The 26,920-nt window shown below is 35.8% G+C and overlaps 1 protein-coding gene across 2 annotated transcripts in view; it reads right to left on the reverse strand.

Annotated features, from left to right (window-relative positions):
• Positions 1-26,920, reverse strand: part of hfp (Poly(U)-binding-splicing factor hfp) — a 370,731-nt gene that overhangs the window by 165,570 nt on the left and 178,241 nt on the right. For both annotated transcript variants that reach the window (XR_016548237.1, XM_090391729.1), the window contains exon 9: positions 6,957-7,059. Coding sequence is in view for 1 of the 2 variants with exons in the window: in XM_090391729.1 (XP_090247855.1) it covers positions 6,957-7,059 (103 nt within the window). In the remaining variant the exon portion in view is untranslated. The remainder of the gene's footprint in view (positions 1-6,956; positions 7,060-26,920) is intronic.

Raw genomic sequence — 26,920 nt, forward strand, 5'->3', positions numbered from 1 at the left:
TCAATCAGTGCTTCTACCACTTTCATTTTAAAAACAAATAAAATCTGTCATCTGATTTTTTTTTTTTTTAAATCAGTTCCGGAACATGTCCCCAGACTAAGAGCAGTACCACTGTGTGGGCAAATAGTTACAAAGAAGCAAGGAATTTGTTGATGCATTTCTTAAAGACTGAGGGCTGTATATTCATTGGGGAAATTCAATTGGGCAGGGGGGGGGGTCAAAGCTAGATGGCTGGGAAAAGTCCAGACTATCTTTAAGGAATGCAGAGAACTGGCTGAGGCTTCTGATCTAATATCCAATCACATTCATGTGGTGTACCCCATTAGTAGGTATCCACTGAGTGCTGAATGAATGAGAATGAGCTAGCAATTTAGGAAATAGCCAACCAAACTGTAATCTCTACTGGCTTAAACCAAAAATAAAAATGACAGTACAAAATGATGAGACTTAATGCCAGCTGGGGTGTTGTCCAGTTAAACAAGATCTCTGCTGGTTTCATCAGGATGAACAGCAAAAAGTTAACCACTGGAATAAACTCCAAATCAACTTCTACCAAAGAAAAACAAGAACAAATCCAATGTCAGAAAAACTGAAGACAGGAACCATCATATAAGGAGTATCAACAAAAAGTAAATCAAACTTGTAGAAGAACCAGAAAAGTACCACATGGACATAATTGGTATTACTGAAACAAACAAGACTAAAAAGGGTGAGATCCCACTATATAATACCAGGTAACCAAAAAAGTTTGTGCAATTTTTAATTATAAAAATTAAATAATTCCAGAAATTTTCATAAAATGTTTTATTCATTAAAATAAGCACCTATATGATCTGCAACTCTTTCTCAATGAGATACAAGTGCTTATAAATTCTGCTTTTATAAAATGTCTTGTCTTTAGAAGTAATAAACCTAGTAACCTTCACTTCAATCACTATTTTATTGCAGAAGTGTCTATTTCACATATGATTGTCTAGATTCAAAAAAAGGTGATAATTGCTTGGAGAAATGTCAGGAGCAGGAGAACATGAAAGATGAGAGTATCTCCCAATCTAAGGCACAAATCTTCTCACAAGTAAATTTTGTAGTATGCGGTTTCGCACTGTCCTGTAAGAATGGCACTTTCTTTCAATTAATGAGTCCTGGCTGTTTCTGAAATAACGCATCCTGCACACGCTCATGTTACATTGAGTAGATCTCGGCCATAATTGTTTGACCCACAGCAAGAAACTCATACGGGACAATACCAACTTCAGTCCACCACACACAAATCATAGTCTTCTGGGGATGAAGTGGTGCCTTTGAAGTGTGCAGTACTGAACCATTTGGTGACAACCAATGATAGGTTTGCTTCCTGTTAGAGTACAAGATCCATTTTTCATCACAAGTGAGCAAGTAACAAAAACAGCTTGTTTTTATGACATGAAAGAAGTGAAGAACAAATTGATAGCCTTTGAAGTTTATTGTCATCTAATAATGCATGTCTATTTCCCAGTTGATGCAAGTGTAAATGAATTGTTTCACCACTCCTTACATTTGTGCAAATTCTTGACATGTTAATCTTGATTATTTTCAACAGCAATATGTAATTCTTTATCATCAATAACGGAGGATCTTCCTGAATGTGATGCATCTTCAAGTGATTCCTCACCAGAAAAAAAATTTTAAATCATTTCTGTGCATATGTTTCTGCTACCTCATCTTTTCCAAATGCCATAGATATCTTATGGGAAGCTACTGAAGCCTGAATTACACCAGGTTCAAAATCACAGAAAAAGAGTACACACCAAGTTAGAGCACACCGATTGACTGACATGTATCTGTGCCCTATGATGCATATAAAAAATTGCATTCTGCACACCACTACAAAATAAAACAAGTCATTGCAGCAAACTCTAACAAAAACTGCACAAATTTTTTTGGTTACCTGATAATTATGGTATTATATATTTGAGCAATAATGATCAAGTAAAGAAAAGAGCACCAATAGTATTCAACACTAAAAATGAGACAAACTTCTTGACTAGAAGGCAATTTCAGGTATAGTTATGTCAGCAAACTTCAAAATGGGGAAATGGACAATGAAACTTATTTGTGCCTCTAGTACCAGAGAAAGAAAAGGAGAAATTTTGCAAGTCATTAGAGCAAGGCAGCTAACACAAAGAGAATGGAAAAGATGTGTAGATCTCCTTATTGGAGATCTACACAGCAGAGCAAGAAATGAATCTCATCAGTTATATAGAAAGGTTTCGGGAAAATTTGAAGAAAAGGACAGGGTTAATTGCTGCCTGGTTGGCTAAGTGGTTAGCATATCCGTTCTCCAACCAACAGGCTGCAGGTTCAAATCCTGCTGTGGGAATGGATGTTTGTGATTGACTTTAGATGGGAGATGAATTTCATTGAATGGTGTAAGACTACCATACCACTTATTTGAGGCATGAAGTGGTGTTAAATGTTGTGCATTTCTAGTATGTATTTTTCAACCCTGCTTTGTCTTTTTTGTTCTTTACTTAAAACTTTATGAATTGTTGTGAATGGTCGACTGCCACCATTTATTTATTTCTACTAGATCTTATGTTCTCACACACTATAGTCTAACAATTTATTTGTTTTTCGACTGCACCAGTTAGAATATGTATTGAGTACAAGACTATAAGATTTTAAACTAAAGACAAAGCAGATATTGTTAGCATTCCCTACATGTTAATCTTTACTTTATGCAGGCCCGAAATTTTCAGGATAGTGCATTGACAGAATCAATCCAATGTGTTCTTCGCAAACCATTTAATTAAATCAAAGAGGAATATTTACACAGTCCGATCCACATTAACACACACACATATATATGTGGGTGCTAATACACATACATACTTATATATATGTATATGTATATATATATATATATATATATATATACTAGCGACCCCCCCCCACCCAGTTCCAGACTGGCAGTCCGGTTCTCCTTGAATTCCAATGACTCGAAAGGGGGGTTCCACCCCCACTGGTGCCCAATCCCCGAGCTCCTGACTGGTAAGTCGGTTCTCCTCGAATTCTGATGACTTGAAAGCACCCCTCCCCACGAGTTATGGATTGGTAGGCCAGTTCTTGAATTTTGAAGACTCAAAAGGGGGTTCCCCCCAAGGTTAGGATGGTTAGGTTATTAAACATATATAATAAAATAAACAAAAACGATTATATAATATTATCAGGAGACTTAAATGCAAGAACTAGAAACAAGAAAATTAATAATAACATAGGAATATATAGTGAACATACTCTAAACCGAAATGGTAAAATATTGAATTGACTTTCAGTTTATAATAACCTAAACATAATGAATTCTTTCTATAAACATAAAGACATACATAAATATACTTGGACAGCGAGAGGATGGAAATCAATATTAGATTATTTTATCTTAAATGAAAAGACAAAGTTCTCTTTAGATGTCAGAGTTCACAGAGGATATGAAATAACTAGTGACCACTTCCTCGTTAAAATAAAATTAAGATTACCACCTAAATGGCTACAAATAACAAGAAGAGAAAGAGAATTTAAAACATTTGTCTATAAAACTAGATTTACAATGGCTTTACAAATTAAATACAATGGCTATATCAACAAAAAATTAATCAATATTTAGATAAAATAAAACAAAATGAAGAAATAGAAATAGAATGGCTTATAAAAAACTATACTAAATGCAGCAGCAAATGAAAGACCAAAAAATTCAATGAAAGGAAAAAACTGAGGATATGGGATGATACAATCAAAGAAATAATCAAAATGAAAAAAGAAGCCTATCATAAATGGTTAAGCAGAACGATTAGAAGATGAAATAGAATATAAAAGAATAAGAGCCATAGCTAAAAGAGAAGTCAGAAAAACAAAGTTTTTCTGACTTCTTTGTTTCTAATTTAGAACATGATTTATATAAAATAAGACCCAATGTATATAATTACTGTCGCTTGATATCCTTTGAAACACATAAATACAGATACTAAAGAAACAAAATAAACACCGAATTGAAATTAGAATATTTTCTTAATTTCTATACAGAATTGTGGACAGATAAATATTTTAAAAAAGATAACTGGCAAACATTTAATGAAAATGAAAAAGGAAATAACTAAAGAAGAATTAGAAATCAGTCTGAAAGAAACAAGAAACAGAAAATCACCTGGGAAAGATAAGCTAGGTTCAGAACTATACAAATATGCAGGAACAAGGTTCAAAGAAAGACTATTATTTTTAAATAATATATTCAACTGGTAACCCCCCCCCCAGTTGAAAAACAGCAATTGTTTTTCAACTGGGGTTACCCACAAAAAAGCAATTGTGATTCCTATCTTTAAAAAAGGTAGTAGAGATGACCCTAAGTCTAAGTAAGAACAACAATAGTAATAGATAACAAGATTTTAGAACAGGTGAATTCATTTAACTACCTAGGTTGTATGATTACATATGAAAATGAAAAGATAAACCTTTAAACTGCAAAATATTTAAAAATAACAGGTGTAATTAACTCTATATTTAAACCAAACCTAGTTCAAAAACAAACCAGACTAAAAGTATACAATACATTAGCCTTACCAGTCCTATTGTTTGGAAGTGAAATCTGAACAATAAAACAAAATGACAAAGATTAATAACAGCTGAAATGAAGTTTATGAGAAAAACTGCAGAAAGTATACTCTATTTGATCACAAAAGAAATGAAGAAATTATGAAAGAATTAAACCAAGAATCAGTAATAGAAAAAATTAAAAAATATAAACATAAATGGATGGAACACATTCAAAGAATGAAAACAGAAAGATTACCAAAACAAGCCTTAAAGTACAAGCCATTAGGAAAAAGAAAACTAGGAATCCTCTTAAAAGATTCAACAATGACTCTTAAAGCTAGAACAGGCCACTCTAGGCCTAAATCCTTGATAGGCATGATGATGATTCTAATTTTTTTATTTGGAGGAGTATTTTATAATAACGATACTGATGAGTTGGATAAAGGGAGTGTACTGTGATACGGTTAGACTTTGCAAAGTCATTTGATAGGATACCACATGAAAGGATAATATGAGATTAAATTATAAACTATTGACTTGGATAAGTGGGTGGCTGATAGATAGGTATTAGAAAGTGGTATGCAGCAGGTGTAAATCTACCAGATTTAAGGTAACCAGTGGTGTTCTCCAGAGATCAGTCCTTGGACCACTGTTGTTCATTCTGTACATTAATGGCATTAGGAAGGATCTAACAGGCAATGTTCAATTGTTTGCTGATAGTGCACATATAGGTAGGACAATCAGGGATGCTACTGATATCCAACACTTACAAAATGATTTGAACAGGCTGAATATTTCATCAAATGAAAATGACTGTCAGATTAATGTTAATTAGTGTAAAGTTATGGACTTTGCTATAATAAGATTTCCAATGGCATATTATATTAGTGGGGTTATGCTACAAGGAACCGATGAGGCTAAGAATCTTGGCATAATGGTGGATAGGAATTTGAAATTTAAAGGTCATACAGCAAAAACTGTAAATACAACTCAGCGGATAACTGCAATGTTGAAACGAACTTTGACATGTAAAGATAAGGAAGCCATTTTCCCTCTTTACGCAGCCTTGATAAGATCGCACCTGGACTATGGTGTGCAAATTTGGTCTCCAAGATTCCAATAGAATAAAGAAGCTGTAGAAAGGGTATAAAGAAAAGTTACCAAGATTATACCAGGATTATGGAATTTAGATTAAGAGGACAACTGCAAGTATGTGGACTAGTTAGGAGGAGAAAGATGGGTGATATGATATAGGTCTATAAACTTCTAAATAGACATAATAGGATATATTCTGATGAAATTTTTCATTCTATGGAAAGCAGGAGAGAACATGGGAGACACCACGGAAGTTAAGTAAATTTGCAACTAAGAAATAGATGAGAGCTAGATTTTTATCTCACAGAGCAATGAGTGTGTGAGTGAAATGGTTTACCTGTTGAATTAGTGAGTGCATCTAGTGTAATTGAATTTAAGGGAAGATATGACAGCTAGTTTGGGTGATGTATACCTCCCTTGATGAGTCCTTGACTCCCTGGAGGACTGAAACAATAATAATATTTTGGGAAGTTTGTTGTACCTATTTAAATAAATTATGATGATTTTTTGAGGACAGACTGCAGATTCCAAAAACATTCTTTTCTAAATTTGTTATGGAGCATGGTGGTTTTTTCCAGTTGATCCTATGAGTGGTATCCTATGGTTTGGTTTGCAAGACTAGACTGACTATATTCATAACTGCAGATGTATTTTTTATGCTTTTCTATGCAGATGGTGGCTAATCCACCTATCTGTCCATAGTATGCCAACATGCAGGAAAAGCCCCCCCCCCCCCTTATATACACCAGGGACTTAGAGAGAGAGAGAGGCAGGAGCTGGTTTTTAGTGGAGGGGATAAGGGTAGGTAGTTTCGGTTGGAGTTTAAAGGTTATGCAGAGGGGGCATTTCTTTAAGGATCTGGCTATTTTTCTGATGTAGCCCCAAACATAGGGCACATCCAAAATAGAAGCAAATTCTTATAACTTTCCTAAAAAAAAAATTTTTTTTTTTACTTCAATATTTTCTTGTGTCCTATACAAAATCTGTTTCATGCAACAAATAAATTACTTTTGTTAAATTTTGTTTTGATAAATTACTTCAAAACTAGTTTTGAAACTGCTCTGATATAACGTCAACAAGGATAAGCAGTAATGTCAAGTCAGATACATCACTCTAAATAATTACACATAATTTCTTAGCCATTTTCATATTATCAATATTTACTACTAGAATATATATTACAATAAAACATTTTATAAACAATTAATAAAATCAATGTATTTTTTACTTGAACAAATATGCAAGAAATGCACACTACTCACATTTTGATTAATATGCAAATCCAATTAACTTACCCTGCCTACACGAAGATACTGGCCTCCAAGATCAAATAAATTCATTGAAGCTATTGCATCTTGTGCACCCTGTGCTGTTTCATATTCAATGAATCCATATCCCCTTTAAATACAGAAAAAATATATTATCATAAAAAAAAAAAAAAAAATCTCGGTTTTCACCTCAAAAAAATTTTCTGAAGTGAACACCACAAAACAAACAAAAAAAAGTATTTTAAATAATTGATTGAAAAGAAGACATTAACGAGTATGGTGATCAACCAAAAATTAAATAATTTTAATCAAAGAGATAGAGTAATAATGCTCATAGCAGGGATGCACAATATACAGCCTCTCCCTTGTCGGGTCAACCCCGATTCCCGTGGTGTGGCTTGTTTCCACAAAACAGGCTCTCTGACGTTTGCAGTGAGCATTCCAACACGCAAAGAATATTTTCCTAGTTGGAGGAAATGCCAGCTAGACTGCTAGGTGGTAGATGACCTTTATTGCCTGGTTAAACACCACCCTGGTGGTGAATGCTATTTGGCCTCCAAGACCACAGAGTTCCAGCCTCTCCCCCCTCCCTTCTCCATGTAGTGTGAGTGATACACTTCAAGGGCATGACTAACATACTCAGAGACCCAGACCCCCCATCCCATTTCGAGGGTACAGCAGTTAAAACATTGGTAATGCAGGCTAGCCACAAAATATACATAGTATGTGCAATCATAAACTATCAGAAGAAACCAAAAATATGGTTATGTTACTTACATTGACGATATTTTCATTATTTGGTCATCGAACAAGGGATGAGTTAATTTCAAAGATTATCTGAACAGCTTGCATCCCAATATAAAATTCACTCTTGAACTGGAAGATAACAAAAAATTACTGTTGCTTGATATCCTTGTCAAAATAAATGAAGAAAAAAGACCATCCTTTTTGGTATACAGAAAACCTACCACAACTGAAAGATTTCTAAATGCTGCTTCACACCACCATCCATTACAAAAGAAAGGCATGATTAAAAGATTATGAGATAGAGCATACAATATATCCAGCATGTCAATTAGAAGAAATAAAGAACTGAACTGCACGATCAACAAAATTCTTAATACACTTCTGTAACTCCTGTACTTAAAATGTTAGGAATGCAATCACACTATCTTACATCAAGAACGCTACAAAGTGGTATGCTGCCCAGTGAGTACAACATCAAAGTGGATTTTTTACATTTTGCAGAAAATCTCCAGATTCTTACATCCACCAAAACCTCTACATCATTTCACGAAAGGCATTTATGAGATTCAGTGCTCTTGTGGCATCTGCTATGAAGACCAGACAGGAAGGTTAAGGGAGATCCACGTCTGAATACATAAAAGACGTCAAAAAAAAAAAAAAAAAAAAAGACAACAAATCAGGCTTGGTACCCCACACAATTACCACAGGCCATCAAGTAGTTTGGTACACTGATCATTACTGTTTTACAAGGAAGTTCAAGAAAGCCTCGCAAATGCTTAGAATGTAACAAACATCAAGGATTAATCTTACATCAAGTTTGGCCTGCTTTCATTAAAATCTAACTGCCATGGACCTAGGATATGATACACTTGATGCCACAGAATGTGACAGCAACAACTAAGTGTTCCAAAATACATACAGTAATGAATTTAATGTTTTTTTTTTTTATTCTGGTTACTCATTTGTATGTACCAACTGTGAAGTTCTGATAAATTTAATATGTGTAATTAACTGTTTCGTCTTTCGTTGTGTATAACATTTTTACTAGTACTCTTGATGATCAAATTTGACGAACGTCATTTAACAATAAATGAGCCAAGAGGCTCCGAGTTTCGTATCTGAGTCTCGATCTCAGAGTTTCGTATCCGGCTTTAAAATAATGAGGGATTTATTATCCCCTTAACTTAATGAATGTTATTTAACTTAAAATGAATAATGAATGAACTGCTAAGCCACAGAAACGTATGTTTTTACCCTTGATCTATTTTTTTATACTGGTTCTTCTTCCAGACCCACTGTAGAAGTTACCTCTCCTCTCAATAACTCAGATCACAACAGTGCAAGTTTCCTATCTCACAAAATGCTGTGACCACATCAAACCTTGTGTTTTCTGGCATTGCAAAGGTACAAAGTGGGATGATCACTGGAATGATTACTGCTTTTTACCAGGGCATGATTACTACTTTCACTCTTCTGACCCAGACACCAAGCATTAAGTGTGTCACAGAAATCATCCACAGTGGCATGAAAGCATTCATCCCTCATTCCATCCAAAATTACCATCTGCTTTCCAAGCCCTGGTTCAACTGAAGATAAGTGGAAGTAGTTAAAGAAAAAAACTCAGCTTACTGCAGGTGATTCACATCAAGAACTCAAGATTCATACTCAGCCTATGCAGAAACAAGCAATAAATATAAATCAACTATCAACAAATTCAAATCCGACTTCATAAAAGCCACTATCAGAAAACTTCTCTTGTCCAAATAATAGTCATGTCCTCTGGTCCATTGCAAAAGCCAGTGGATGTAACTTCTGTTCACAGTGCTGTCCCACTTCTCTCTCTCCCATCCAGATGGAACCACTGTTGCAGCACCCAAAGAATAAGCTGACCTCCTAGCATCACTCTTTCCCTCTAACTCCTGCACTTACAACAAAGGCAAATCACATCCTTCCATACCAGCAACTGAGCGATATATGCCTCCTATGGCTTATCAACAGGAAGGGCCTAAGAAGAATATTAACAACCTGAACAATACAAAGTAGTCTGGTCACAATGACATTTTTCCTATACTCAAATATTGTGCTCTAGAGAAAACATCTGTCCTCTATCGCCTCTTCAATCTTCTATAGTCAGTTGACACCTATCCCATCTCATGGAAACTAACATATACTCAAACCCATTCCAAAAAAAGGGAGACAAAAGCCTACTGTCCAACTACCAACCAACTGCTGTCACCTTAATCCTCTCCAAAATAATGGAGAAAGTTATCACTAGTCAACTTCTTTACTATCTGGAAGCTCACCTGTTTAGCGACCACCAGTATAGATTCCGCCAATCCAGATCCATGACTAATATCTTAGCCTACATGGAAAGGTTCGGAAAAATGTGTGTTGTTGTCCTTGACATTTCCAAGGCTTTCAATAGTGTCTGGCATCAAGAACTGCCTTACAAACTGTCTTTCTTTGGTCCACCTACCACCCCTTAGGTACACCTGGATAGTCAGCTTTCTCTCTGGTCATTCACTGCATGTCATGGTAGACAGTACCCTCTCTTCGAGCTTTGTCACCAATGCAGCAGTACCTCAGGGCTCCATTCTCTCACCTACCCTCTTTCTCTTGTACATAAATTACCTACTCTCAATCACTACAAATCACTATCTAGAGCTTTGCTAACAATAAATAGCATACCACACCTGAGAAAAGTGTCTTCTACCAATAAACTACTGACTTATTGCTCTCACCTCAGTGCTGTCTAAAGTAACTGAAAAAGTTAAAAGTTAACTTCTTCAACATTTATTAGATGGCACTTCCAAGAAGTGTGATGTTTGTTTGTTCTTGTTTGTTCCTTCTAGAAAGCACAAACAGGAACTCCAGTCTATTTATTATGCTAACATCAATAAAGGAATGCAAAGTGTTCTTACCAATAACTAATCATCAAACTAATATTTTAGTTTGAGTTTATTAATCATCGGACCGCTAACCATTCATAGCATAAGGTGGTCTTCCCTACGCCCCGGTGTATCCTATGTCCGTAGTGTTGTGTTCGCACACACATACACGAACATAGGGTTTAAGGGCCTCATCTCCATAAGTTGCAGCATTCATAGTTCCACGAAGAAACACAAGTTGGAGCAGCCATGCAACAAAATGCCTTCTCTAACCATCACACTACCTTCATCATAAATGTGCCTTTCACAGATATTAGCGGGATAATAACATGTCACCAGTTCTCTCCAGATCAGAGCACGTCTGGTATCATTCTGTTATCATACCTCTAGAGTGCTTAATAAATATCAGCTCCACATCACATTTAAATCTTATGTCAAACTGACAACACTCACCCATTCACCTAATGACAAACTTTCTTCTTTATCACATGGATAGGCTTATGTGTTCGTCACACATGTTGAATTGGATTTAAACAGTATTGATGTGAACACAGATTGATAAGAAAATAACTATTTATTAACTTAAAAGCTAATAGAGCAAATCAGAACTCATCTGTAAACAATACTGGCATACAGTGGTCTTGGGTCCAATTGACATGGAGCCTAGCCCATTTCAAATGTTCTCTCCCATGGCACAGGAAGGGAGGCATGCAGACTACTGATCACCTAGAATGCAGACCATCTTCATGAAGCCTTCAGCATGTAGTGGAAGCAGATACCGATGCTACTTCCAACACTAAGTCAAATCACAGCTGATTTGGGGTACCACTCCTGTTTCAGCGAGCAGGAATTCTGAGATATTGGTCACCCACTGCAGTTATAGCATGTGGCCTTGCTTTGAAGGAATGATTCATATGCAACCATCTGGCTACCTCTGCCCAAATTCAATTCAGCTCTCAACAATATGGTATCCTAAAAACACTAACTCACAGAGCCAGAGCTATCTGTTCCAATGTAGCCAACAGCTATAATCACCAAAGAATAGTCAAAATACTAAATGCTCTCCAGAAATCTTCTCCAATGTCTGATTCACAAGACTACAGCAAAACTTCCATTCCATATATTCAGGGCACATTCAATAAAGATATCTAGAGTGCTTAATAAATATCAGCTCCACACCACATTTAAATCTTATGTCAAATTGACAACTCTCGCCCATTCACCTAATAACAAACTTTCTTCTTTATCGCGTGGATAGGCTTATGTGTTCGTCACACATGTTGAATTAGATTTAAACGGTATTGATGCGAACACAGATTGATAAGAAAATAACTATTTATTAACTTAAAAAATAATATTTCGCTGGTATTATATCCAGGATCTTCAGAGCACACAAACAAAGTTTATTACAAATGCAAGACAACCACAATTCGGTGTAACAGTGGGGCTAGTATAAGTAATTGCAGCGTGCAACACAAAACTAAAGTCCTAATACGGTGCCATCTAAGTTAAAAAAAAAAAAAAAAAAAAAAAAAAAAAAAAAAAAAAAAAAAAAAAACAGTAGTCCAAAGTTTTGAAAAAAAAAAATATAGTAGTCCAAATGGTAGTTCCTTGAAAGTTTTGAAAAAAAATAAAAAAATAAAATTAAAATAAATAAATATTAATTTGGTCTTGGGACAAATTGTCTCCCAAATCATTGGTAGATTTGTACAGCCATACTTGTTAAGGTTTGGAGTATGTTTTAAGGCTTCTGTTGATTCCAGGAACAACCTCTCTGACTTGTAGAAGTTTCTGTGCAGTACTTTTGTTTTTTTCCAATTGATCCTGTGTGCTGAGGTATCCAAAGCATGGTCTGCCAGACCCGACTTGCCATAGCAAAAGTGCCGAATATATTTTTTGTGTTCACTGAGGCGGACGTCCACAGTTCTTCCTGTCTGTCCGTAGTAGGCTCGATGACAAGAACAGGGCACTTCATAGACTCCTGGTGATAAAGGAGTGAATCTGTCCTTAGGTGAATGGATGAGAGTTGCCAATTTCACATAAGGTTTAAATACGGTGCGCAATTGGTGTTTTTGTTAAGCACCCTAGATATCTTTTCAGATGTGCCTTTAATGTACGGGATGGTGATAGTTTTGTTGTAGTCTTCTGTGGTAGATAGTGGGGGGGGGGGGGGATTTCTGGGTAGCATTTAGTATTTTATCTATCTTATGAGGATAATAGCCATTGGTTAGGAAGGTGTGGCACAGGTGAGAAAGTTCAGCAGTGAGAGCAATGTCGTTAGAACAAATTGCTCTAGCTCTATGGGTTAGTGTTTTTAAGATACCATATTGTTGAGAAGGGTGGTGTGATTGTTTGTGTAAATATCTCCCTGTATGTGTGGGTTTTCTATAAACCGAAAATGATAAGGAACCTTCTGGAAGACGCACGATTCAGTGTGTCCAGGAAGGGCAGGCAGTCATTGGCTGTTTTATTGTAAAGTGGATTTTAGGGTGCTGGGCTATTTAGATGCACTAAAAATGTATTCAATGTGTCTGAGCCATGCGGCCAAATAGCAAACATATCATCAACATAGTGTAGCCAGATACTAGGTTTGAGAGTGGCTGTGTTGATACCTAGCTTTTCCAGATGTTCTATGTAGAAGTTGGCTAAGGAAGGATCCCATAGCTGTCCCATCTAATTGTTTGTATATTTTCCCCTTTCCATGTAAAATAACCTGCCTGTACAGCAAATTTAAATAGCTGAAATATATCAGGGGGAAAATTGTGAATTTAGTAAGTTAAGTGTTTCACTCAATGGTACATTAGTGAATAATGAGGTGATATCAAAACTCACCACTAGGTCTGAACTATTTAAAGTGCGGTTTTCTAAAATACTTTTTAGGTGGGTAGAATTTTTAACAAAAGAGGGAGAATTGTTTGTGTAAGTGGCTAGTAGTTTGGCTAAATGTTTAGCTAGTTTACATATAGGACTGTTTATACTATCTACAATAGGGCATAAAGGTGTACCTTGTTTGTGGATTTTTGGAGCTCCATATATTCTGGGTGTTTTAACGTGAAAGGGTTCGAGTTTGTTGACTGTTTCTTTTGGCCAGGAAGTGACTTTTTTCAATAACTTGCACACCTTATTCTTTTGTGAGTTGGTGGGATCTCGATCTATAATTTGATATGTCTTGGAGAAGTGTGTGCATTTTGCTTTCATATTCTGTTGTATCCATTACTACAGTTGCGTTTCCTTTGTCTGATTTGGTTATCGTAATGTGGTTATTATTGAGTAGCTCTCTTAGAGCCATTATTTCTTTAAGTGGGATATTATTATTGGGAGGCTTAGAATGGATTAGGATATTGGCCATGTCTAACCGAATATTATTGGCTATTGCTGGAGGCAGGTCGTATATTCCACGTTCAACGGAAGCCATTATTTTGGTGTTTGGAACTTCTTTAGGAGTAACGCAAAATTCTGTCCTCGATTTAATGCACTAGTGGCTTCTTTGGTTAAGGTTAACAATAATAAGTTCACAACGATGCCATCTTGATATAATTGCAAACACTGCGTAGCACTGAGTTGCTGGAGGATTTCAAATTTCTTCTGGTGCTGGTTTTTAACTTTAGCAAATTCTTTATTGGCTGTAGAGTCGGAGATTCTCTCCAGGATATCATATAGCTCCTGGTTCAAAATGTCAGATATCACGCAGTGCACTGATGGAAAAATTTATTTTTGAACGTTCTCGGCGTTCATAAATAAACGAGCTAAATTTACAAATTTAGAAATAAATTTCTTCTTTATCATATCCAGGAGTGTATGAAAGGTCTAGTGTATTTTTAGGAAGGAGAGAAGATAGCAGAGGAGGAGGGAATGTGATGCTAATGATATCAGATGATTTGAGTTGTTATGGAAGAAGACTATGACTGCAAGTATTAGTGAAATTTTCCATGATATAGTAAGTATGAAGCTATATGGTGTGTGTGTGTGGGGGGGGGGACTAACAACATCAAACAATCCAGTGGGTGTACCACAGACCTCGTGAATCAGTTGTTAGTAATGAGAAAATACATTGCCAAACAAACCTAATTGGCAATAAGCAATCATCATGGGTAACTAATTATCCAACTACTAATTGGGTAGCAGTGAAATCTTGTGAGAAGAATGACGCTGAATTTATTAAGCTGTTGCAAAACAATTTCACAAGCAGCATGATTGAGAAGGGACTTGGGAAGAAAGACTGTTAGATCTGATTACAGTGACATGAGGGATCTCAAAGATGTGACTGTTCTGCCTTGGGTTGGTCACAGTGATCAAGCTGCACTGACTCGGAAGTGCCTAAGTATACAGATGTCTCATTATGAAAAGGTTACGTGCTGAATTACAAAACAGGAAATTATGACCAAATGAGGAGTATACTAGGTTCTGTTCCATCAATTGCTAGATAGCAGCTGATACCATGGAACCAGATTGCTAGTAATGCTTAAATGATGCAATATCAGAATGCATTCCTAAAGCTTGAAGAATAAATAGGATGGGAGTGAAACAGAAGTGATCATATTAACAAAGAGATTTTTAAGAAAAAGATTATATGGAAGGAATATCATTTGCATAAGGATGAGGTTAGTAATGAAAATTATAGGGTGCCAGCCAGAAAGGTTACAACTATTGTACAGAAAGCTAAGCAGAAGTACAAAAAGAAATTGGCTCTGCAAGCTAAAAACAACCCAAAAGAATTCTAGCAATATGTTGTAAGTAAAAAAAAAAAGAATTAGTATGAAAGGAGAGTGGTAGTATCATATGTATAGTGGCAGTGACAGTATAATATTAAAAATGAGGATATTAAACAAGAATTTGATGTTGTATGCATTCAGGCGCATGTTAGCAGAGCTAACCTCTGGTGGTAAAGGTGCATGAACAGAATGGGAGAGGAAAGATTAGCAAAATAAGCATGTTTTTGCCAGAATTACAGGATAAAGACAAAGATCTAGGTAAAAAGTGCCTTAGAAGACAGAAATATAAGATCTGATAATATTGGAGTCTTGATAGATAAACAGACTAATTTGAAGAAAAATTATCTATAGGAAGTTAGTAAATGATGTAACTTTTTCAATTAATAATATCACAATATTCTGTATATCCCTGGAGGATAGATGACAAGAATTTGATTATAATGAATTTGGCAATAGGGCTGATAGGATATCAGCACAGATGCTAAAGAGATGAACTCCTTAATTCTTTAACCTAGGTGTACAATTTGAGTCTTAGGCACAGGGAAGTTTTCAGAGGAATGGAAAAAATGTATGATTACCTTGTGCAATGAGATTATCATACATTTTTTCCATTTATAGGCTAACTATAAACCTATAAGTATCTCTAGAGTTGTGAAGATTTTGGAAAAGTTGGTAGGAGATTGCATACAGAAATGGGTGACAAAGAATCTGTTCTGTGACAAGAACTTGATGCTGTTTGCATTCAGGAGCATGTTAGCAGAGCTAACCTCAGGTGGTAAAAGTGCATAAACAGAATGGGAGAGGAAAGATTAGCAAAATACGTGTTTTTGCCAGGATTACAGGATAAAGACTCAGAGGAAGACAAAGATCCAGGTAAAAAGTGCCTTAGAAGACAGAAATTTAAGATCTGATAATATTGGAGTCTTCATAGATAAACAGATTAATTTGGAGAAAAATTATCTATAGGAAGTTAGTAAACGATGTCATTCTTTTTTTTTTTACTTGCAACATATTGCTAGAATTCTTTTGGGTTGTCTTTAGCTTGCGGAGCCAGTTTCTTTTTGTACTTCCACTTAACTTTCTGTACAATAGTTGTAACCTTTCTGGCTGGCACCTTATAATTTTCATAACTATCCTCATCCTTATGCAAATGATATTTTAAATGAACAGGATGAGTTTACTAAGGAAATGTGATGCTTGTGTAACTCGTTCACATTTTATAATGTTATGGCTAAGTTAGACAAGGCAAGTGAATATACAGGATGTCCACAAATGTTTACCCTGATTATAATATATTATAACTCTTCAATGGATACTTGAAATGGAACACAAAGTTAGCCTTCAATGCATAACAAATAGAAAAAAAAAGTCAATGAACAACTTCAACATGTGCACTCTGCCGGTAACACGTCTAGGGATATAATGTCAGGTGAGCTCGGGGGCCATTGGATTGGACCATCTCTGCCAATCCAGTGATTCGGGAATTCTCGATTAAGACGATTGTGAACATCACGAGACCAATGGGGGGAGGGGGGCTCCATCCTGTTGAAAGATAACATTTGGTTGTATCTCCTATAGCTGGGGAATGGCATAATTATTGAGCATGTCTAAGTACACATTTCCATTAATTTCTTTTTCAAGAAAGAAGAAAGGGCCAATCACTCGATCATGCATTAGTCTACACCACACAATGAGTTTTGGACTAGCTTGAATGTGTTCTCTTATGGCATGTGGGCTTTCAGATCCCCAGATCCTTCCATTGTGTCTGTTGACTACTCCACTCACGTGAAACGTTGCCTCATCAGAGAAACAAAATGCTGCAAAAAATCATTATCCTCATCGATGAGGTTCAAAATGAGGTTAGCAAATTCTTCAAGCCTTGGACGATCATCTGGCTTTATCTCCTGGGCAATTTGGACTTTGTACGCAAACAATTTCAAATGTTTGCATACCACAAAGTGGTACACAAACGTTGGCACTATAACCAGAGATTTTGTTTGGGCTAGCCACAGAACACATTGGGCTTTTTCCTGTACTGAAGCCATTTTTAAAGAAAATCAGCAGCAGTGCTCCTGATGACAAATGCAGTATACTGAAGATACCAATATGAAAAATTTATGAATGCCCAAGTTAACATGCAACAAAATTTATTCAGTTAATTTCATTGTTAAAATATTATAGTCAGTTGAAATCAGGGTAAACATTTGTGGACACCCTGTATATACATCATGCATGGAAGGCTATTAACTAAGTTGGAGGATATGGGATTGGATTATAAACCATTACTTTGGATAAAAGAATTAATAACTTGTTATTCCACTCCTTAGTCCACTGTTATTCAGACTTTGCAGTCATGATATTGGAAAGGATTTGACAGAAGCCATATAGCTATTCACTGATGATACAAAGAAAGGCTTGAAATGGAACACAAAGTTAGACTTCAATGCATAACATATAGGAAAAATGTCAATGAACAACTTCTACGTGTGCACCGCCAGTAACACGTCTAGGGTTGTAATGTCCAGTGACCTCGGGGGGCCATGGGATTGGACCATCTCTGCTAATCCAGCGATTCACATCAGGAATGTGAATGAATAGTTCAGAATGATTTGAATGAGCTGGAATTATGGTAATGTGAAATGGCCATCAGTTTAATGTTAGTGAATGGAAAGTTATGCACTTTGGTGTAATGAGATATCCAATGGTGTATCATATTGGTGGGATAATGCTAAAAGCAGCTGACCAGGCTGGAGATCTTGGAGTTTTAGTAAATAAGAAGTTGAAGTTCAGTGGTCATATAACAAAGATTGAAAATATGATGCAGATGATAATTGCAATGCTGAAACAAACATTGACATGTAAGGATAAGAAAGCAATTTTTGCCTCCTTACAAGAGTTTGATACAATCTCATCTGGACTACTTTTCACAGATCTGGTCTTCTGGTTTCAGAGGTGATGCAGATACAGTATAAAAAGTGAAAAGAGTGTTAAAGATAATACTGGGACTTGAGAATTGAATTGAGAATATGTGGACCGCAGATGTTAGCAAACAGAAGAAAGGTTGAAGGTGTATGATAGAAACCTAAAAAATTCTGACAAGATCATAAGGATACCAGTAGATGGAATTTTTCCTTTTATTCAGGGTGGGGAGAGAATCCATAGAAGTTGAGAATAAATGCAGTCAAGAAAGGAGTGATTCCCCTCTCCCTCATAAAGCTTCCTCCTCATTATGATTGAAATTGCTCTCTTATGGAGGTAGTGTGAATGAATTCAAGAGATGGTATAACAGGTAGTGTGAGTGATTTGTGGCTTTCCTTGATGAGTGACTTCCTGGAGGTAATAATAATAATAATATTTCAAAATATATTACCATTAGGATATATGAACTCTGAGCCTTTGCAACTCATTATTTATTAGCTATGTTTAAATTGTTCCTTAAAAGTATGCTCTTTGTGACATTAGTTTTTATCAATCATTTTTATAAAACAAACATTCAACCAAACTTAGTGGTACTAGGTTTGCTATGCTATTTGCAAGTTTTTAAAATTTTGATCAATCTTCTCAGTAACCACACAGGAAAATCACCGTTTATAAAGAGCACTTCAGATTTCGATTTTAAACTGAGAGACCCCCCTCCTCCTTCCAACTCTGACATGGTGAGCTTTGAGGCTGTTTGTTCATAATCCATGGAACACTTTGAAGAACATCATTTTATCGCAATCATTCCCTGTTCCTTCATATTGTTTCACTATGTCAATGATGGGTCTAAAAGAAGTCCAACAAAGTCTACCAGGTGAACTAAACAAGATAGCATTTCAAGAACATTCTTTCAGAAGATACGTCACAAGCTCAACTTGAAAGGCATCCTCATTTGCTGCATACTATGAATGATAATCCAGATTGGTGATTGGAGTTCTGTGAAATTTTTAGGAAAAAAATGTCCAAGAATGGTGCCTTACATGAAAAAAAAAAAAAAAGTGGAATGATGAAGCAACTTTCAAACTGAGGGACCACATCAATTGGCACAACATAGTTCAAGGAAGTGAAAATCTGCATATTGAAATTGAAAAGGTGTCAACACCTCTGATGTCACCATTTGGATTGGGATTTCTGTTACTAATCTCATTGATTTTTTTAATACATGTTTTTAACAAAAAATGGATGAGTGTCATTGTGGCCATGCTGGATAATGCATTCCTTACAGGTGTAGCTAACAAGTCAAATACTGATGAAATGTAGTTCCAGAATGATGGGGCACTGGCCCATTACAGTACAATTGAGTGCAATTGACTGGATGAACATTTTCCTTAATGGTGGATGGATCACTATAGATGAGTAACTTACCTGATCAGCAGAACTTATCCTCACTCTTCTGAGCACTCTACAAAATGCAGTTCATGCTTGCAAAAGTTGAACAATTAAGCAAGAAATAGTCAAAGGTTTCATACTTGCACACAAATTTATGTCAGGTGAAAACAGTTGATAAATGCATTAATGTGAATGGCAAAAACACTTTGAATTTTTGTAACTAGCCTCTGTTTTGTTGTGTCTAAACATTAGATTTTGCTATTTATATTCTGCTTAGATGTAAATTCTGGGGGTGCTTAAGGGTCAAAGCTGTATAACTGAGAGCAGACCTCCACAGCCTTTAAAGGAATGCGGAGAACCAACAAGGGCTTCTGACCTAATGTCCAATGAGAGCTTAGGAATGGAGGAAAGAGTGCTGTAAAAGGAGTTCAGAGATGATAAAGGTGACATGAAAACGGGACAAAAAGATATCCTTGAAGTATGGAGTAATTACTTTGAAAAACTGCTAAATGAAACAAGCAGTGATGACAGCACAGTGGTAAAAAACACTGACCAGGCATGCATTCAGGAATACATATCCATACTTGAAGTAGAAAAAGCCATCAAAGGCTTGAAATGTAGAAAGGCAGCAGGAGTAGATGATATTCGACCAGAAATGCTGAATTATGGTGGTATAAAAGTCTTACAGTGGCTGCACTGCATAGTTCAGAAAGCCTGGACAGAGTGACGAATTCCCGATGGTTGGAGTAGAGCTCTCATAGTACCCATATATAAAAAGGGAAATAAAACTGAATGTGAGAATTACAGAGGTATTTCCCTATTGAGTGTTCCTGGCAAGATCTATGCAAGTATACTTGAGAAACAGTTGAGAAGAATTGTGGAAGAAAAGCTTGGTGAAGAACAAGCTGGATTCAGGCCAAATAGAGGCTGTCAGTATCAGATCTTCACTTTACGACAAATAGTCGAGAAAGCATGGGAATATAACAAAGATCTGTATTTAAGTTTTGTCGATTTGGAAAAGGCATATGAAAAGGTGCCAAGAGAGAAGCTATTCAATATGCTACAGTTATATGGTGTCAATGGGGCATTATATCAAGCAATACTTAGTCTTCATTTGAGTTGTAAGTCAGCAGTTAGAATTGAAGGAAGCACAGGAAGATGGTTTAACGTTATATCTGGGGCGAGACAAGGATGTACATTATCCCTTCTGTTATTCATTATATCTATATGGATCACATTATGAAGGAAAGTGGTATTAAACATGATATCAAAATTGGAGATGTTAATGTCAGCTCTTTGCTTTATGTGGATGATGTTATACTTCTAAATAAATCAGCTACAAGTCTGGAAGATTCTCTGACTAAATTGAATAACTGGTGTAATAGATATGGTATGAAGGTCAGCAATAAAAAGACAAAGACAATGAAAATATGAAGAATCACTGAAAATGTCAACTGTGTTGTGAATGGAGAACCTGTGGAACAAGTAAAACATTAACATTTACTTAGGCATGATTTTTACTGAAGATGGTAAATTAAATATAGAAATAGACAACAGAATCAGCAAAGCTGGTATGGTGGGAAGTCAACTGAATAAATTCATATGGAATAAGAAAGAAATTAGTCGGAACACTAAATTAGCTGTATAGAAGACAGTGTTCAAACGAGAGCTGGGTTAGAAGTAAAACACTTGACCAAAGACTAGAGATCGCAGATATTAGAATCCTGAGAAAGATTAGAGGCATGAACAGATGGCATCAATGGCAGTATCATATTAAAAACGAGAATATTAGGAAAGAACTTGACATTGTCAGCATATAAATGTGTTAGCAGAGCTAATCTCAGATGGAATGGTCACTTAAACAGAATGGGCAAAGAAAGTTTACCAAAACAAGTGTTCTCTGCCAGGTTGGCAGCAAAATGACCCAGAGGAAGACCAAGATATAGGTGGATTGATATGGTACAAAGTGCCTTAGACGAGAGAAATATAAGATCTGATAATGTTGGAGTCTTGACAAGTAACAGACTGATTTGGAGGAAAATTGTAGATAGGAAGTTAGTAATGATGTAATTTTTTTCATGTAGTACTATCATATCCTGTACACCCCCTTGAGGGTACATGGCAGGAATTTGATGATGATGTAAATTCTCTGACTTCCCTATTACTTCTTGACAACTGTGGGTGTGTGTGTGAGTGAGAGAGAGATTTCCTTTTGTTATATACATATATCTATAATTTTAGAAACTTTTGTATTTTTTCTATCGATATTTATCTATCTATATTTTTTTCTATATTTCTATTCTATATTTGACAAAATTTGAAATGAAAATAATAATGCATCATCCATACCATGCTGCAAGAACAAAGTAGAAGTTTTATTTCAGTAGTTAATTCAGTACAATGCCCCAACAAATTTTAATGCAAAATAATGCACTTTCATTCTATCTCACATCCTTTTATCCCAAGAAAGCTTGCTAATTCTTATTTTAAAAAAAAAAAAAAAAAAAACTTTTTGCTTTAGGTAAATTATTTTCCTAGGGTAAAATGTAAAACAAGAAATTAATTTTTTGAAAAATTTTATGAAAAATCTGCATTTCTGAACTCGTTGAACTGTCAATCTTTATCACCCTGCAAAACAAGAAAAACAACTAGAAGAACACCACTTACAAAATTTACAGCCAAAGCAACTAATTTACAACCACCTTCATTGCTACTTTGAATTTACAATTTACAACTAAGGCCGCATAGCCTTAGTTGTTTTGGATGTAAATCGAAAACAAACTAATCTTTATTCGATACAGAAATGTTACAGGATTGAGTTTTCTTTAATGAATGAAATCATGGAAAGTACATGACTATTTTAAAAAAATAACAATGAAGGTGGCATTGTGTTTTTTTTTTTTTTTAACACAATGCATGGTGTGTCTGTATTATGATGACTGTTAGGGAGATGATAATGAAAACTGTAATCCCCAGTTTAATATTTGCATTCCTCAGCATATGAATCATTGCAAGTTCAATGAACTAAATGATAATTAGAACACATACACACACTAAGTGTAACTTTAATATTGCTGGAATTAATAGGAGAGGAGTCTACCAATTGTAATATCACCTTTGTTTTCTTTTGATGTGTTTGTAATGCAATTAGGTCAGAAAAATTCCTCTTCTTCATTTGATACATACTTTCATCAGGTCTTCCATAATCAATGCCTTAAAGTTTTCTCACCACTATTATTTATTCTTTGATGGGGAGAGGACATCCTTGTGAACTTCAATGCTACCAGAGAAGTACAGTCCGATATCATGACTCACAGGAAAGATTTTAATTTGCTTCTCTTATACATGATAATACTGGATAAAGACAAACAGGATCAGATTTGCCCATCATATTTGGTGAGAGTGGTAGGTTATCCACTGCAGGTAGCATTTGACTCCTGATGCTTCCACCTTTGTATGGTATCACTGACTGTTGACCTGAGATGGCCCAATTTGTCAACAATTTGCCAAACAGATAGGCTTGCGACATGACATCCTATCACAACACCTCTTTCGACCTCCATCAGTTCTTTTCTCATAGCCATTTCACATGAACGCATTCACTGTACAACAATTTCAAACTCCATTCAACTTTAGAATACCATTCCAAATGTGCACACATTTGGGATGGTTTACCTATAAATCCTCCTGCAGATTGTGTGATGCTATCTAGAAGAAAGCTAGCCGCTTAATTCTCCCTCACAGATGTTTTGATCTTATGCCTCTTTTATAGGAATTTCTATTAATAATATTCCATTGAGTTAGACAATGTTATTCATTCATTTTCTTCCCAAACTGTAAGAACACAAGCACCTAATAGTCAACATTTATTTACTTGCCACTTTGAACTTACGGAAGCAATTTCTCTTCATCTTTTTCTTTTGTGCTATCTATCGCTGTCCTTTGGATCAGCATATCTGATCTATCTGTTCCAAGGACTACAGCTTTCAGCTGTTCAAGAGTCATATCAAAAGATTTCCTCTTTCATTTTGCTCTACAGCCAGCACATAGCATCGATGTGCTGGCAGGAGTGTGCTGATATATATACATATATATATACATGCTGATACATATGTATAAGATAATATAGAATAATAGAATCATAAAACGGAAATATTGTTAGATGATGAGCTGGCAATTTGGGATTTAGCCGACCAAATTGTATTCTTATTGGGTTAAACCAAAATACAAAATGATGGTACAACATGACAAAATTTCATGCCGGCTGGGGGCGTCGCCCGGTTAAACAAGGCCCCAGTTGTTTTCGCCAGGAAACCAGGGTGAACAGCGAAAAGTCAGCTACTGGAACAAATCTGAAAACACACCCCAACTCAACATCACCAGAGTTAAAGATCGGTACTATCAACATAAGAAACCTGAATGGCAAAGAAATGGAGCTAGCTGAGGAATTAGATAAGTACCAGATCGACATAATAGGGGTGACTGAAACAAAAAAGACAAAAACTGGTGAGATCTTTTTGAGCAATAAATACAAAATGTTATATTCAGGCAATGACAATCAAGGAAAAGAAGGAGTAGCCATAGTATTCAACACTAAATGAGAGGATAATCTTCTTGAATGGCAGGCAGTCTCAAGTAGAGTGATGTGGGCAAATATCAGAATGGGGAACTGGACAATGAGACTTATTTGTGCCTATGGTCCCACAGAAAGTTCTACTAAGGTAGAAGTGGAGGAATTTTTTGAGTCTTTAGAGAAAGCAACTGACACAATGAAAAAGGAAAAGTTGGTCCTTGTTGGGGATCTAAATAGCAGAGTAGGAAATGATTGTCAGACATACAAAAATATTTTGGGAAAATTTGGAGAAAAGAGCAAAGCTACTAATAATGGCAAATACCTGTTGGATTTCTGCTCAGGACATGGACTGGTTATGACTAACACCATGTTCCAAAATAAAAATGTGCATAAATTCACATGGAGAGGAATAAAAAAATCTCACTGACTATGTTATTGTTGATAGTGATGTTTTCTCCATGGTGCAGGACAACAGAGTGTACAGAGGATTTGAAATTGGAAGAGATCACTATTTAGTCTTGAGCAGGATAAAATTGAATTTTATATTAAACAGAATGGCATGCAAGAAAGTTTTAAAGCAAATAAAAGTTGATCAGCTCTCAGATGTCAACTGTAGACTAAAATACACAAAGTTTATTGAAAAAAAAAAAAATGAAAGAGTTTGAGAACAGGAATCAAACCTTGGAGATTTGGCAATCCTTGAAGAAAACCCTGATTGATTCAGCCAGAAAGGCATGTGGTGAGAGTGTCTGCAAGGATAGAAAAATCAGAACCCCATGGTGGACATAGCGTGTTAAAAGGGGTGAAGGAAAAGAAGAAAGCATATCAAAAGTTCCTGGCAAATAAATCAGCTCGTGCTCTTGGAGAATACAGAGACAAATGTAAGAAAGCTAAACACGTTGTAAAACTGGCTAAACAAAAGTCATGGAAGGACTTCGGGAAGAATACAAAAAATAAATATCAAGGAGGTGGCAAAATATTCGGGAGGTTGTTGACGAAGCTTAGAAATGGATGAAAGAGTGCTGTACAAGGAATTAGAGATGATAAAGGTCACATGAAAACAGGAGAAAAAGATATCCCTGAAGTATGAAGTAATTACTTTGAAAAATTGCTAAATAAAACAAGCAGTGATAGTACAGTGGTAAAAAAACAATCCACAGGCATACAGTTAGGAATACATATTAATACTTGAAGTAGAAAAAACCATCAAAGGCTTGAAATGTGGAAAGGAAGCAGGAGTAGATGATATTCGACCAGAAATCAGTATGGTGGTATAAAAGTCTTACAGTGGCTGCACTGCATAGTTCAGAAGGCTTGGACAGAGGGGCAAATTCCTGATGATTGGAGTAGAGCTATCGTAGTACCCATATATAAAAAGGGAAATAAAACTGAATGTGAAAATTACAGAGGTATTTCCATACTGAGTGTTCCTGCAAGATTTTTGCCAGTATACTTGAGAAACAGTTGAGATGAATTGTGGAAGAAAAGCTTCGTGAAGAACAAGCTTGATTCAAGCCAAATAGAGGCTGTCAGGATCAGATCTTCACTTTACGACAAATAGTGGAGAAATCATAGGAATATAACAAAGATCTGTATTTAAGTTTTGTCGATCTGGAAAAGGTATATGACAAGGTGCCAAGAGAGAAGCTATTCAATACGCTACAGTTATACATTCTCAATGGGGCATTATATCAAGCAATATTTAATCTGTATTTGAGTTGTAAATCAGCAGTTGAAGGAAGTACAGGAAGATGGTTTAATGTTAAATTTGGGGTGAGACAAGGATGTACATTATCCCCTCTGTTATTCATTATCTATATGGATCACATTATGAAGGAAAGTGGTATTAAACCTGATATCAAAATTGGAGATGTTAATGTCAGCTCTTTGCTTTATGCGGATGATGTTATACTTCTAAATAAATCCGCTACAAGTCTGCAAGATTCTCTGACTAAATTCAATAGCTGTTGTAATAGATATGGTATGAAGGTCAGCAATAAAAAGGCAAAGACAATGAAAATAGGCAGAATCGTTGAAAATGTCAACTGCGTTGTGAATGGAGAACCTGTGGAACAAGTAAAACATTTCAGCTACTTAGGCACAATTTTTACTGAAGAGGGTAAATTAAATATAGAAATAGACAACAGAATCAGCAAAGCTGGTATGGTGGGAAGTCAATTGAATAAATTCATATGGAATAAGAGAGAAATTAGTCGGAACACTAAATTAGCTGTATACAAGACAGCATTCAAGCCAATTTTAACTTATGGATCTGATAGCTGGGTCAGAAGTAAAACACTTGACCAAAGACCACAGATATGAGAGTCCTGAGAAAGATTAGATGCATGAACAGATGGCATCAATGGCAATATCATATTAAAAATGAGGATATTAGGAAAGAACTTAATATTGTCAGCATCCAGGAATGCATCATCAAATTCCTGACATATAACCTAAAGGGGTGTACAGGATATGACAGTACTACATCAAAAATTTACATCATTACTAACTTCCTATCTACAATTTTCCTCGAAATCAGTCTGTTACTTGTCAGGACTCAAACATTATCAGAACTTATATTTGTATCGTATAAGGCACTTTGTAAAGTATCAATCCACCTATATCTTGGTCTTCCTCTGGGTTGTTTTCCTGCCAACCTGGCAGAGAACACTTGTTTTGCTAATCTTACCTCGCCCATTCTGTTTAAACCTGAGATTAGCTCTGCTAACGCATTCCTGGATGCTGACAATGTCTAGTTCTTTC

Source organism: Typopeltis vanoorti, chromosome 4 (genome assembly GCF_054136105.1).
Source record: "Typopeltis vanoorti isolate ZY-2024b chromosome 4, IOZ_Tvanoo_1.0, whole genome shotgun sequence".
Taxonomy (NCBI): domain Eukaryota; kingdom Metazoa; phylum Arthropoda; class Arachnida; order Uropygi; family Thelyphonidae; genus Typopeltis; species Typopeltis vanoorti.